Raw genomic sequence first — 13,077 nt, 5'->3', positions numbered from 1 at the left:
TCTGCCTAGCCACCTCCACCAGGGCCGGAAAAGCTAAAGACGGATAGTCCAGGATGGCCGTGTAGCACCATCGGGCCAGTTGCTGTGTTTGGAAATATGCTGAGGACTTTGAGAAACCCTTTTGCTTTTCAAATAAGAGATGGATACAGTTGGGTTTACCACCTCTGTCTTGTCTTCATTGTGGCTGTTATAATTATAGCTGTGACAGCCACCTCGAGACATTGAGACAGATCTGGAGAATGAGTGGAGATATGGTCAAGCCAACAATCTTTTATCCACAACCACCCACTTCAGTACTAATGATGTAAGAAATAGGAATCTTTAAGCCGTTTTTAGCCAGATTTTTTCTATTATTTATAGCCAAACACATTCCTAAGTAATACACTCATCAGCTATACACACACACTCACTCTTACGTGTATGTATATATATTTAACTTTATTTTCCATGCCTACCAAGACTTGGGGCTATTTTTAGACTTGAACTTTGATGAAAAGTAAATAGGAGTTAATGTTAGAGGGAAAAATAGAAAGTGGAATGCTTTCTTTGTTATTATCAACCCAGACACTATCCTTTGCAGTAATTTCCGTTTTATCTATTCTGTCCTTGTCTGATATTTTACGAGAGTGAGTCAAAAATTATCCGTACTCCGGTTATATTAAAACTTCTGTTGGCCACATTGTCTTATCAGCACTTTCTGTTAAAGGCTACTGTCTCCCCAGTCACTGCTGTGCAGGTGTGAACGTGTTACATCAGCTCACTTGTAACTGTGGTGCGAACAAAAATGGATGTGTCACTTGTAGTTTGCATGAAAGAAGAGCAGTGTACGGTGATTCGTTCTTTGTGGTCTGAGCGTATACCTGGTGCCATTATTGAAGTCTGTGCACAGTATGGAGAAAGTGTTTTGTCGCAAAGAAGTGTGTATGAATGCATAGAGAAGTTCAAGGAAGGTCACACAAGTGTTAGCCATCAAGAAGGAGCCAGATGCCCATCCACAGCTGATGACAATATTGAGTGTACATGTGAAATGATTCTGTCAGATAGACAAGTGACAGTGGATTATGTGGCAAATTATTTGCAAATCAGCCATGGCTCTACCTATGAAATAATTCACAACAGACTTAGGTTTCGAAAAGTTTGTGCTGAAGCCTAAACTTCAGATTAAATGCAGAGGACTGCTATCCAAGGGTGTTGTGATCTTGAATAACAATGCATGTCCGTACACTTCTGCCCACACTGTCGACACTCTGCAAAAACTTGGTTTTGAGGTGTTAAAGCATCCTCCCTATGGTCCTGATCTTGCTCCATTGGACTTCCACCTGTTTAATCCCCTGAAAGCAGCCCTATGAGGATGAAGATTCACTTCTGATGAAGAAGTGAAGACAGCGGTACATTCATGGCTCGCAGCTCAGCCTAAAACATTTTTTAATGAGGAAATATGAAAGCTTCTTGACAGATGGACAATGTGTATTAAAAGGCAAGGACATTATGTTGAAAAATGATGTATTTGTCTTTTCTAAAAGTTTATTAAAATAAGTTCCATGGCCAGAGTGTGGATAATTTTCAACTTACCCTAGTAAATAAGAAAGGAAGGCAAGAAGGGAGAAAATGTTTGGGAAGAAAGATAAATGCTGAATTAGTTCATTCCGGAGGTTAGGTTATGGGGGAAGTGGGTAATACTGAGAATCGGTTGGTTGTGACTTGCAGAACACCATTGGGAAGGGTACCCAACTAGTGACAATGCCTTGTCACATGATGGAAAGAAAGATTTAAATCTTAATCCATCATTGCCCATTTCTGTGTATTTAGGACCAAGAACACCATTACCTGTTTCCATTTGGCAAGCCAGGTTTCCCTAATAGCCAGGAGATTGTTCTCATTTTTCCCTCCATTTAGGAAGATGAGAGAAAAAACCATTCGTCTTCTTTGTCAGAGATTAGAACAGCTTTCCACAGAATGTTTTGGTTGTGTTCAGTCTTGTATGAAAGATACCATCTAATGAGCAAGAGATCTTTAATGGAATCTGACCTTCCACTATGCAAACATGGAACCATGTGAAAAACACTCAGCCTGTTCTTTCTTTCAGAGACTAATGCTATCACTTTGTTTATTGCTCCTTTCTTCATCCTTTCTAACTGTATTGTGTGTCTACATTTGCTGACACTGCATCAAATTACGATTTAATAGTGTCAGCCTGTAACCTTACTCTTTTTCAAACAGGTCAGTTAGATTACTTCTTCACTGTGTTGATCTTCCATAGTTTTTGTTTTTATTTTTTCTTAATAGCTGCTTGCTGCTTTTTAACTGTTTTTGATTCCCCTTTTCAACATGTGTGTGTGTGTTTTTAGAATCAGTTCCTTACCTTAGGGAGGAGTACGGTAAGACAGGTAGCTTCAGGGAGCCTAAGTCTCCTTCCAAAAGTACTAGATGAAAGTTAGGGATGCTGGAGACAGAAAACTTGTTGAGGTCCTTGGAATGTACACCAAATTAATGAATTATCATTTAGTCCCTGATTTTAAAACATGTATACACTTCAATTTTTTGTTCTTAAAGAATCAAAACTCTTTCTTTCTTTCTTTTTATAAATTTATTTATTTATTGGCTGTGTTGGGTCTTCATTGCTGCACGCAGTCTTTCTCTAGTTGTGCGAGTGGGGGCTACTCTTTGTTGTGGTGCACAGGCTCCACATTGCCGTGGCTTCTCCTGTTGTGCAGCACGGGCTCTAGGCGTGTGGGCTTCAGTAGTTGCGGCACATGGGCTCAGTAGTTGTGGCTCATGGGCTCTGAAGCGCAGGCTCAATAGTTGTGGCACACGGGCTTAGTTGCTCCGCGGCATGTGGAGTCTTCCCGGAGCAGGGATCGAACCCGTGTCCCCTGTATTGACAGGCGGATTCTTAACCACTGCACCACCTAGGAAGCCCTAAACTGTTTTTTTAATCTTAAAAATGTTGCCACTCTTTTTTTGCAGAATCTTCAGCTACTTGGAGCTACAGCCATCGAGGATAAATTACAAGATCAAGTGCCTGAAACCATAGAAACTCTAATGAAAGCAGACATCAAAATCTGGATCCTTACAGGAGACAAGCAGGAAACTGCCATTAACATTGGTAATTCACCCAGTTTAAATCATGGTGCTTCTTAACATGTTTTGATATATTTTAGAAGATAGATTTGAGATATTTCAAGATTTGTAAGATTTGGTATTTTGAGATTTATATATTTGTTAATATCATCGGACTTATCTATCTACTTATGACCCCCACGCCCCTTTAAAGTGGCAGTGATTGTATATACAGCCAGACCTTAGCTCTTGCAACAACGTAATGCTCTCTCTCACCTTTGTATCTCTGCCTACCCTCGCCTGCCATCCGTAATTGACGCATGTAGATAACCTTTCTGCAGTTGTCTGCCAAAGTCTGGACATGGGGGTCATGGCAGGCTTGTATACTGACACTTGTTTATGTGACCAAAGGTTATTTCTGAGCTAGGAAGTAAGGTTTTTGCCAGTTTTCATTCACCCTACAGTTAATTCCAATTTTGCAGAAAGAGGTTCTATTAGTCAGCTTGGGCTGCCAAAACAGAATGCCACAGATTAGATGGCTTCAGCAACAGAAAGTTACCTCCTCACAGTCCTGGAGGCTGGAAATCCAAGTCAGGATATCAGCAGGTTGGTTTCTCCTGAGGCCTCTCCTCCTGGCTTGCAGAGGGCCACCTTCTCTCTGTGTCCTCGCCTGGCCTTTCCTCTGTGGATACTCGCAGAGCGTCTGGTGTTTTTGCCTCTTCTTATAAGGACACTAATCCTGTTAGATTCGGGATCACCCTTATGACTTCATTTAACTGTAGTTAACTCCTTAAAGACCTCGTCTCCAAATGCAGTCACACTGGCACTTAGGGCTTCAACCCATGAATGGGGTGGTAGGGACACAATTCAGTCTGCAATGGAGGAGAAAGTTAATATTTGCTGTTAGAGGCCTGTAGTGCCAGTCATATGCAAGAAAAATATTGCTTTTTTTTCCCCAAATTCAGTAATAGGATGTTGCCTGATCACTGTGAACCTTGACATTACCCTCTGCATGATATTGATGATGTGAATTACATACAAAACTCTCCCCAAATTAAAGAAAGCATTTCAGGTGTATTCACAAGATGAAACCACATTTTTAGAAAGTCATCAAATATCATCTATCTAATAAAACATTTAGCTAATATTCCTTTCAGAAGTGTGAGTAATCACAGTATTCTGTGATACTGTATTTATAAATTTAGTATTTATATTAAGTAGTATAAATACTATAAGTTTACAGTAAATTGATGTTGTTGATAGAGGAAAATTAATTTTTTAAAGAAAACTAGCCAGTAGAAGTTTAAGCCTACAGGCCAAACAAGTTGTTAATTTTGATTCTAAAAATTATCACTGGTGTTAGAGACAAAATGCAAAGAAGATGTATGAGAATACAGAATCAGGAGAGCTGGAAAACACACATATGATAAAGCCACATGACTACAGATAGAGGGAAAATGTATGGTGGTAAAGAGTGCTATGTGGGTAAAATAAATAGTCTTCATGATGGTTCCAGATATGTAGCCATTGTGAAAGCTCCTCTGGAAAGGAGAGTATGGTGGTGGTTTCTGGCAACATTTAACTTTCAGAATCTTAGGCCATAATTTTTCCTAGAAAAAGGAAGGTAAGATTCATTCTTTCAACAAATGATTTTGGTGCCTGTGGTGCCAGGTATCAGTGAAGACCAGGGAACAAAATGTATCAGCATCTCTGCCCTCAGAGCTCAAATCCTAGTCAGAGAAACAGACAGTAAAGTCAATGAGAAAAGCACATAGTATATTCAATGGCAATAATTGCTCTAAAGAAAAATAAAGCAAGGAAGGGAGAATAGGGTATTGAGAGGAATCCAATTTTAAATCAGGAAGTCCGGAAGAACTGTTGAGAAGGTGCCATGTCAGGAATGACCTAAGAGAGGAAAGGATGTCACTTGGGTGATTCAGGAGAGCTGTCTTCTGTTCTAGAGAAAGAGCAGAAATGCAAAGGGTGAGGTGAAGAGAAGAGGTCAGTAGTGTAGCAGAGCCCAGGTTGGATGGGGTCTCCCAGACCGTTGTCCAGACTTGGCATTTACTCTGAGTGAGATGGGAAACCATTGGATGGTACTGAACTGAGAGGAGGAAACATTTGATATGACTTTCCTTTAAAAAAAAAAAAAAAAAAAAAAACTCTATATATATCCGTCTGGCTGCAAGACAAAGTGGACTCAAGGGGAAGCAAGTGTCGAAGCAGGAAGCCCAGAGGTTGTTGAATTAATCCAGGTGAGATGTGATGGCAGCATGGACTCGGGTGATCACAGTACAGGTAGTGAGAAATGGTTGGGTACTGGATGGATTTGAACATAGAGCCAACGGGATTGATTGATAGATTATATGTAGGGTATGGGAGAAAGAAGGGAATCAGGGGTAACTTCAAGGTCTTTTAGCCTTAGCAACTGAAGGATGGAGTTGTCATTAACCAAATGAGGAAGGCTAAAGGAGAAGCAGATTTTCTGGGGGGTGGAGGTTAAGAGCCTGGTTTTTGAATAGGTTCGGTTTGAGATGCCTATTTTACACCTAAATGTCTGCTGTTAAGTGGGCACTGGCATGTGAGAGTCTCGAGTTCAGGAAAGAGGTCTGAATGGGATTTATGAGTTCTAGAATGGTCAACATTTAGATGATATTTAAAACCATGGGAAGGAATGAGTTCACAAAGGGAGTGAGTGTAGATGATATTGTTTTAAATGTGAGACCAGCTAGCAGGGTTGCCTGTTTTTCTCCAGCTACGTTCAGCTGTAGGCAGCCAGGTGCGGGGTGGGCAGAGTTGGTTTAATCAGCTGGTGGTTTTGCCCCGCAGCAAGTATAGCAAAGCAGGCGAGGGCAGGAGAGTAGAAAATGTGATACAGCTCAAGGGCAGGAAGATGGTGGTGGGATCACTGGTCCAAAAGAGAGCCAGACAACCCTCCTGCACCCTCCTTCCGAGACAATCACTGGCCCATCTTTTGCTCTTCATGTTGGTCATGATGAAGGATATTCCATACACATATATCAGTTTTCAGGACATGGAGAGTCCTTACTATAATCTCGTCCCATGTTTGTTTATCAAGGCAGCCTTAACACTTCAGCCAGTGTCCTTGTATCTTACACCTTTTACAGGGAGCAAGAGCATTTCTTTCTTAAACTTCCGGCAAACCTAGAAGACAGCTGACTGCCATCACTCCTATTAAAATAGATAGAATTTTAATTTTATCAAATAAAATAGATAAAAATAAAATTTAGAATTTTGTAGTATTATTTTAACATCTTCACCTCTTCTCTCTGGAGAAATTAATTATATCAATCAATTTACTCTGTTTGGACATAGGACACTCCTGCAAACTTTTGAGGAAGAACATGGGAATGATTGTTATAAATGAAGGCTCTCTTGATGTAAGTAAGATTACCTCTTTTTTTTTAAAAAAAAAGAAAACCTTTAGCAACTTAAGTATCTTGTGGTATTTTATTTTAAATTCATCTAGCTGTGGAAATATTTTGTTTTCCTGAGGTTGAAAGATACCTTATTACTATTGTTCTGCTGGGACAGATGTACACTGTTTGAAACCGTTGATGTAAATAGATGCTAGCTTTGTGTCTGTGACAGCTAAAAGAAATTGCTAAATGATTTGCTGAATACTGTGAGACAAAAAAGCTGCTTTACAAAGGCATTATGTCAGGGGCTGCTGGGTGACTGCAACTTATTTATATCCGGCTGGGTATTTTATATATTAAGCCTTTAATATCTGTTTTAGTCTCCAGTGTTGATATTTTGCTTATTTTTTAAAAATGTGAAAGCTATTGAACACCACCAAATAACCAGTAGTCAAATTTTTTTTTAACATCCTAACGTCAGGGCTAAAATACAGATTCATAGGATGTGTTTTTTTCATGGCTGTGATCACACGAAGTTATATTTGGAAATCAGGGAAAGATTTTTAGGAGTATTATGTAAAGTAAAAATTAACCAAAAAAAAAAAAAAAAAGTAGGTCAAATGACCTGTAAGTATTTTAAAGGAAAGGTGACTATTTGCAGTTTAAGGTGGAAGACAGAAGAGGGGAGGTGAGTATACAACTGCTTGAAATAGTCACTGTGACGCAAAAAGCAGAGCAGAGAAAGCCTGGTAATTAGGGATGTTGGAGAAGCCGAGAGGCCAGCTCTGTGGAAGTGAGGATGAAGAGGCAGATGTTTAGAAGTCGGGTGTAGAACGGAAGTTACATGTAAGAAGTACTTGACTTCTGATTTTTAAATTGAAATGAAGCTCTCTTTATTATTTGTCCTTAAAACAATCCTTGTGATACTCTTCCCTTTCTTGTGAAATCTTTGAGGACCTTTTAGCCTGAAGAATAATATATGATTTTGTAATCATGAGAGTTGTTTATGCCTTTTCATTATTGCAGAAGTGCTTTTTGTGAACCAAGCTTTAATCCTAAACACACTCACACACACACACAAAAAGCCAGCCTTCCAGAGCTTGTAAATAATAAGGGAAGTAAAATGCATACAAGTAACAGATATGTAAATAAGGTAGAAAACTTGCTATGAAAATATCATGATGTTTAAGGAACTATTTACAAAGTAAGTAGCATTTAGTTACATAGAGGTGAAACTGAGTAAGGGGGAAAAAGCAGAAAGTTACTGCAAGTAAATTCAAGGCATATTTGGGGCATGAAAGAGGAACATTAAACTTGAACACAAGGTTATAATTTTTTAAGTATGTTTTATTTGAATAAATGTAGGCACAGAATGTAAAATTTTAAAGTTACAAAAAGGGAAAGTATAGGTGGCAAAAAGTGAGTCTCCCACCTTTACACCCAACGTACTAGTTTACCTCCCTCAGGATGGTCACTAGCTCCAGCCTTGTGTGTTCGTCCAGAGATGTTCTGACTTACCTAAGGGATATAAGTGCATGCCTGTGGACACATCCTTTGTTGTTAAACATAAATTACAGCATGCCATCCACGCTGCTTGATGCTGCACTTTGCTTTTCTCACTTAATATATCTTAGAAATTGTTTTATAAAGGTCTGTATGAAGCTACCTAATTCATTTTAATGGTGGCACAGTATTTAGAAGGCACCCATAAAGAAATGACAGAGGAGGTTAAAATCGGAGAGGTAGTCTCTGGTCAGCTGTGGAAAGCTGAGCCAGGTTTGAGAATTTGCCTGCATAGGCAAGGGAAGCGATTTTATCAGCCTCTTAAAGGAGGTGTGATGTGTAGAAGCAATTATTCATAAGCAAGCTGGAAGGGTGGGGAGGCACAGGATGCAGGCAAGGGACCAGGGAGGAGGAAATGGGGTGACTGACGCCAGCAAAGTGATGTGACATTCAGGAAGCCCTATCCCATGGGGTCCCTGGAGAAGGGGCCATCAAAGGTGGTTCCAGAACTGGGTTGCGGTTGTTCGCAACACTGCAGGAACCTCAGTGTAAACATTCCCATAGTCCCTGTAGACCGTTAGGCCTTTGTCAGTATCATGGGTTACATGTGGTGCACAGGTTTTCTGACCCTTGAAGGAAGTCAGAAGTGGGGCCTGTGAGGTTGAAGCAGAAGCCTGACAAGTCATGCTTGACTTGGCATGTGATCCTTTTCGTCTGGATTTAGGCTTTCACTGTATGCAGAGTGTGCTAGCATTGCTTCTTCTGTTTTCATCTGTTTCATTGTTTTTCTCCAACTCTTAGACAAACACTCTTTTGAAGTGTTTTAAGTATCAAGTGATGTAAACAGCAATCTCAAGGAAAAAAAAAACCGAAATACCAAAAATATTCAACGTATTGAATCATGTATCGTTAAGACAGAGGCGTTGATTTTCATTTTGAAGTTTCCAAGATGGTAACTCAAAAGCAGTAAACACCTCAATAGGACTTCCCTGGCGGTCCAGTGGCTGAGAATCCACCTTCCAATGCAGGGGACGTGGGTCCGATCCCTGGCCTGGGAACGAAGATCCACATGTGGTGGCGCACCTAAGCCTGCGCCTCAGCAAGGAGCCCACATGCTGCAGCTGAGACCCGATGCAGCCAAATAAATAAATAGTAATTTTTTTTAAAAAGTAATAAACACCTTAAAGTTACTTGCACTACCTCTTGCTACAGGAGTAAACATAAATAGAGTCTCAGGAGAATACTCATTTTAAGGAGGGCAGGGACCCTGTCTGTTTTGGTTTGCATTCTCTCTCACTCCCTAGCAAGTTTCCTAGCACACAGTTCATACTCCATAAATATTTGGGAACGGAGTCCCTGAGTAATGTTTAATTAAGGCTTCTTTTAAAAACAAAAGTTATATACCAGTTTTAAATTTGGTAGTGATCTATCATAGCTGATATTTAAAGAGCAAAGTGTTTAGAAATGTCCTTAGCAATTCAAGTGCCAGTTTGGTGTAGAAGATCATAGACAGACACTGGGGCTGAATGAACTGACACTGATTCATCCAGCTCCAGACTACCTTGGGTTCTCAACTGCTGTCTGGAGAAGGTTTTTCTCCCAGGGAGTTGAGTGGTAATTTTACAAATCTGGCTGTTTGGGGTCAGACCTGCTGTAGCGAACTCATTTGCTTCTCAGCAGGAAAGGAAACATCACGTTGCATCATAGCGCCTTCAGAGCTTATGCCATACAGCCCATGGCTAAAATTTCAGGCACATCATTAGAATGGGTCTGGGTACATCATTATTTTTCATCGCCATGCAAAAGAAAAGCATCCTGTGTGTTCAGATTGTACTAATAATAAGAGTTAGGGCTACTATTCCATCAGCACAAAGAATAATTAACATTTAGGTAATAAACTGAGGAACATGCCGTCTCTGGAAATAATATTGGGTTGGCCAAAAAGTTCGTTTGGATTTGTCGTAAGCTGTTATGGAAAAACCCAAATGAACTTTTTGGTCAACCGAATATAATAGGAAATAAACTGTGGGTGTTCAGAGTTTTGTCAAGTGACAATTTGGATGTACTCAGATCATCCTGTGCAGTAGCACAGTGGTTAAGGGTACAGTTCTGCCCCACCTGAGTGGGGGACCCTGAGCAAACTGAAATTAGATAACTTCTCTGAGCCACTTGGTGCTGCCTATCAGGTGAGGATAATGTTACCCTTGGCATAGGGTTGCTTTGGTTACCACCGGCATAGCATGTATCAAAAGGATATGTTACAGAATTTTGTAGAAGAATAGTCTGTGTTGAAGTCTTGCTCTACAGATGTAACATGGAAATCTGACAGGCTCTTCTGCCTCTGCAGCTCCTTTCGCAGCAAGAGCAGCACCCCCTGCTAGTATGATGCTTGAGAGCAAAGCTAGGTGTTCTCACCCAGTTACTGATGGTGTCAGTGAAAGTTTCTTAAAAAGCTTGATCACATTTTTTTTTAGTTTAGAAAGTAAGAATTTCATGGATAAGCATTTTTAATAATCATCTAAAGTTGATCAGAATCTATTAGGTATTTGTAATATCTAATAGGTAATCTATATGATTTTTTATCATGTGATTTTGAACTATTTTTTTAGGGGTTCTGATTATGATCTTGGTATGAGATATTTTCTTAAGGGTCTGCAAAAGCACAAATTTTAAATTACCGGCTTGAAGGATATTTTGTACTTCTTCCTTAACTCTACAAAAATGCCCAGAAAGTATCCCATTAAATTCACAGAAACCCCTTCCACTTAATGACCTAGATCCAGATTCTTCTGGCATCTCTTTTGTATCTTTAGTTTGCCATGAAGTGATTTGTTCAAAATCTGTCTGTTAAAACTGGAAACATCTAAAAATGTGAACTAAGAGCGAGGGAATCTCGTATGTGACCTATCTTTAGCTCCTAGTGTCTGATTAACATTTTTCAAAATGTGGTGAAACAATTCTGGAAGGACTGGGTTTATGTTATAGTAAGGAGTATGATTATTATGGTGTCCAAATCCCCCCATAGCATACCAGCTCTCTGAATCTCTGGAAATACTTGCAGGTGACCCAGAATATTTTTTTAATGGATACGATCTAACTTTTCTAAAAGGTAGAAAGAAATTGAAGACTCTTTCATTTAGATAGTTCAGGATTTCACTACCCTTATTTGTCAAGTTTGGGTAGGTAGAAGGAACCATCATTTCTTAAGCCATTAACTCTTCAAGTGCCAAAATGATCTTTCTTAAGTCTCACATGATATACCTGTAACCTTGGCCTCTCCTCCTTCTAGCACCTTTTTTATGTGGAGAGTTGTGGACTCTGTCGTGGGAGGTAGGGCTGGATCTTAAATTTGTTCTGGTTGTTTTTTTCTCCTCTTTTCTACTGTCTGGCTTTCCTGGGAAACAAAAAGGGGCAGAGAGGAAAATTACTTACTGTATATTTATTGAATCAACAGGAATGATGGTTAAATGTAACTTTGAGGAACTTGGAGAAGTAAATTTCTTCCACTCAGAGTTAAAAGGCTTCCATGAGAAGCCTTTAACTCATGAGAAGCCCTGTCCACCTCTCCTGATCATCTGGGCACAGTTTTTTCAGTTTCTTCTTCTGTCGACATCTGCATTTAGCCTGATTCAGAGTCAGCACCCAATATATGGGAAGCAGAGTATGGATCTCAAAGGAACATGCAGCTTTCTGACTGTGAAAAGGAAGCTCTGCTACCCCTGCAGGCTTCTATGCATGGCTATTATAGTCATAAGAAAAACACTAGCTTACGTTTATAAGTGCTTGTTTTTTGTATTAACTACTGGACTAAGGATTTTACAGGGACAATCACATTTACACCTGAAAATATTAGTAAGGACTTCCCTGGTGGTGCAGTGGTTAAGAATTCACCTGCCAATGCAGGGGACACAGTTTCGATCCCTGATCTGAGAAGATCCCACATGCCGTGGAACAACTAAGCCCATGCGCCACAACTGCTGAGCCCATGTGCCACAACTACTGAAGCCCACATGCCACAACGACTGAAGCCCATGTGCCTAGAGCCCGTGCTCCACAACCAGAGAAGCCACCACAATGAGAAGCCTGCGCACCACAACAGGGAATAGCCACCACTTGCCGCAACTAGAGAAAGCCCATGTGCAGCAACGAAGACCCAATGCAGCCAATTAATTAATTAAAATATATATTAGTAGGCAGATACTATTATGCCCAATCTTGAAAAGGTTAACTTGACCTCTAGTGCTTAGCAGCCCTGGAGGATTCATCTAAGTCATTGGATTCCAGAGTCTAAGAAAATAGAGTTTTCTGGGCGTCAGCTGCCAGTGACTCTCCTCAAACAAAAGTAATAATAATATCCATCTCTAGGGTGTTGTTGTAAGGATTAAACAAAACAATACCTTTTAAATACAATGTCTAGCATTCAGTAAGCACTTAAGAAACATGGACCGTTATCATGATCATTATTATTTCTTTTAGCATCATTATTCCTGGGGGTAGGGGGAGTTTCGTTTTGCCAACTGCTGTGAGAGGTGCTTTTAAACAGCCGCCCTCCTCACTACTAAAATTCCTCTGCTTAATTTGCAAATATGAACTTAAGCCAGCCTGGGTTTGATTATGGATACCAGTGTTTTCCCTCATTCATATATTTTACAGAAAATAAATTGTTAACCACATTTCATATTAACAAGCATAAGAATATATATTTTTCAACACCATGGTAAAAGAAAGCCCTTTCTGGGATTGCACATTTTTTTTCCTAGCTGAATTTGATTTTCGAACACCATGTAAGCTTCAACTATAACTTACAGGCATTCATGACATAAATGGTGAAGTTGTCACCTGTACCCTTTTAAGCTCGACTTACGTGTATTATGCAGACAAACCTTACTGTTCAGGGAACCAGTTACTGTTGAGTGGCTTCTGAAAGAAATCCAGAATAAGCAAATTATTGACTTGACTCCAGAAAAGGAGGGGAAAAAAAGAGACTTGAGGTTACTTCAGGTTTTGTCTTGATATGTCCCATGAGTCTAATACAATACATTTTGTATTGCTTTGAAAAATAGTTCAGGCAGGTTTTAAACCACACTGAGTTTTCCTCCACTTCCAGCTTTGGAACTTTAGTATCGTGAATTCT

General features: G+C 39.8%; 1 protein-coding gene across 4 annotated transcripts in view; it reads left to right on the top strand.

Annotated features, from left to right (window-relative positions):
- The window catches only part of ATP8A1 (ATPase phospholipid transporting 8A1), a 220,683-nt gene that overhangs the window by 126,098 nt on the left and 81,508 nt on the right, over positions 1 to 13,077 (top strand). For all 4 annotated transcript variants that reach the window (XM_057729004.1, XM_057729006.1, XM_057729005.1 and 1 more), the window contains 2 exons: positions 2,968 to 3,106; positions 6,397 to 6,461. In XM_057729004.1, coding sequence (XP_057584987.1) covers positions 2,968 to 3,106; positions 6,397 to 6,461 — 204 coding nt within the window. The remainder of the gene's footprint in view (positions 1 to 2,967; positions 3,107 to 6,396; positions 6,462 to 13,077) is intronic.

The sequence above is a fragment of the Hippopotamus amphibius genome, chromosome 3, assembly GCF_030028045.1.
Source record: "Hippopotamus amphibius kiboko isolate mHipAmp2 chromosome 3, mHipAmp2.hap2, whole genome shotgun sequence".
NCBI lineage: Eukaryota > Metazoa > Chordata > Mammalia > Artiodactyla > Hippopotamidae > Hippopotamus > Hippopotamus amphibius.
Note: the sequence above shows the minus strand (reverse complement) of the source record. Positions and strands in the feature narration are given on the sequence as shown.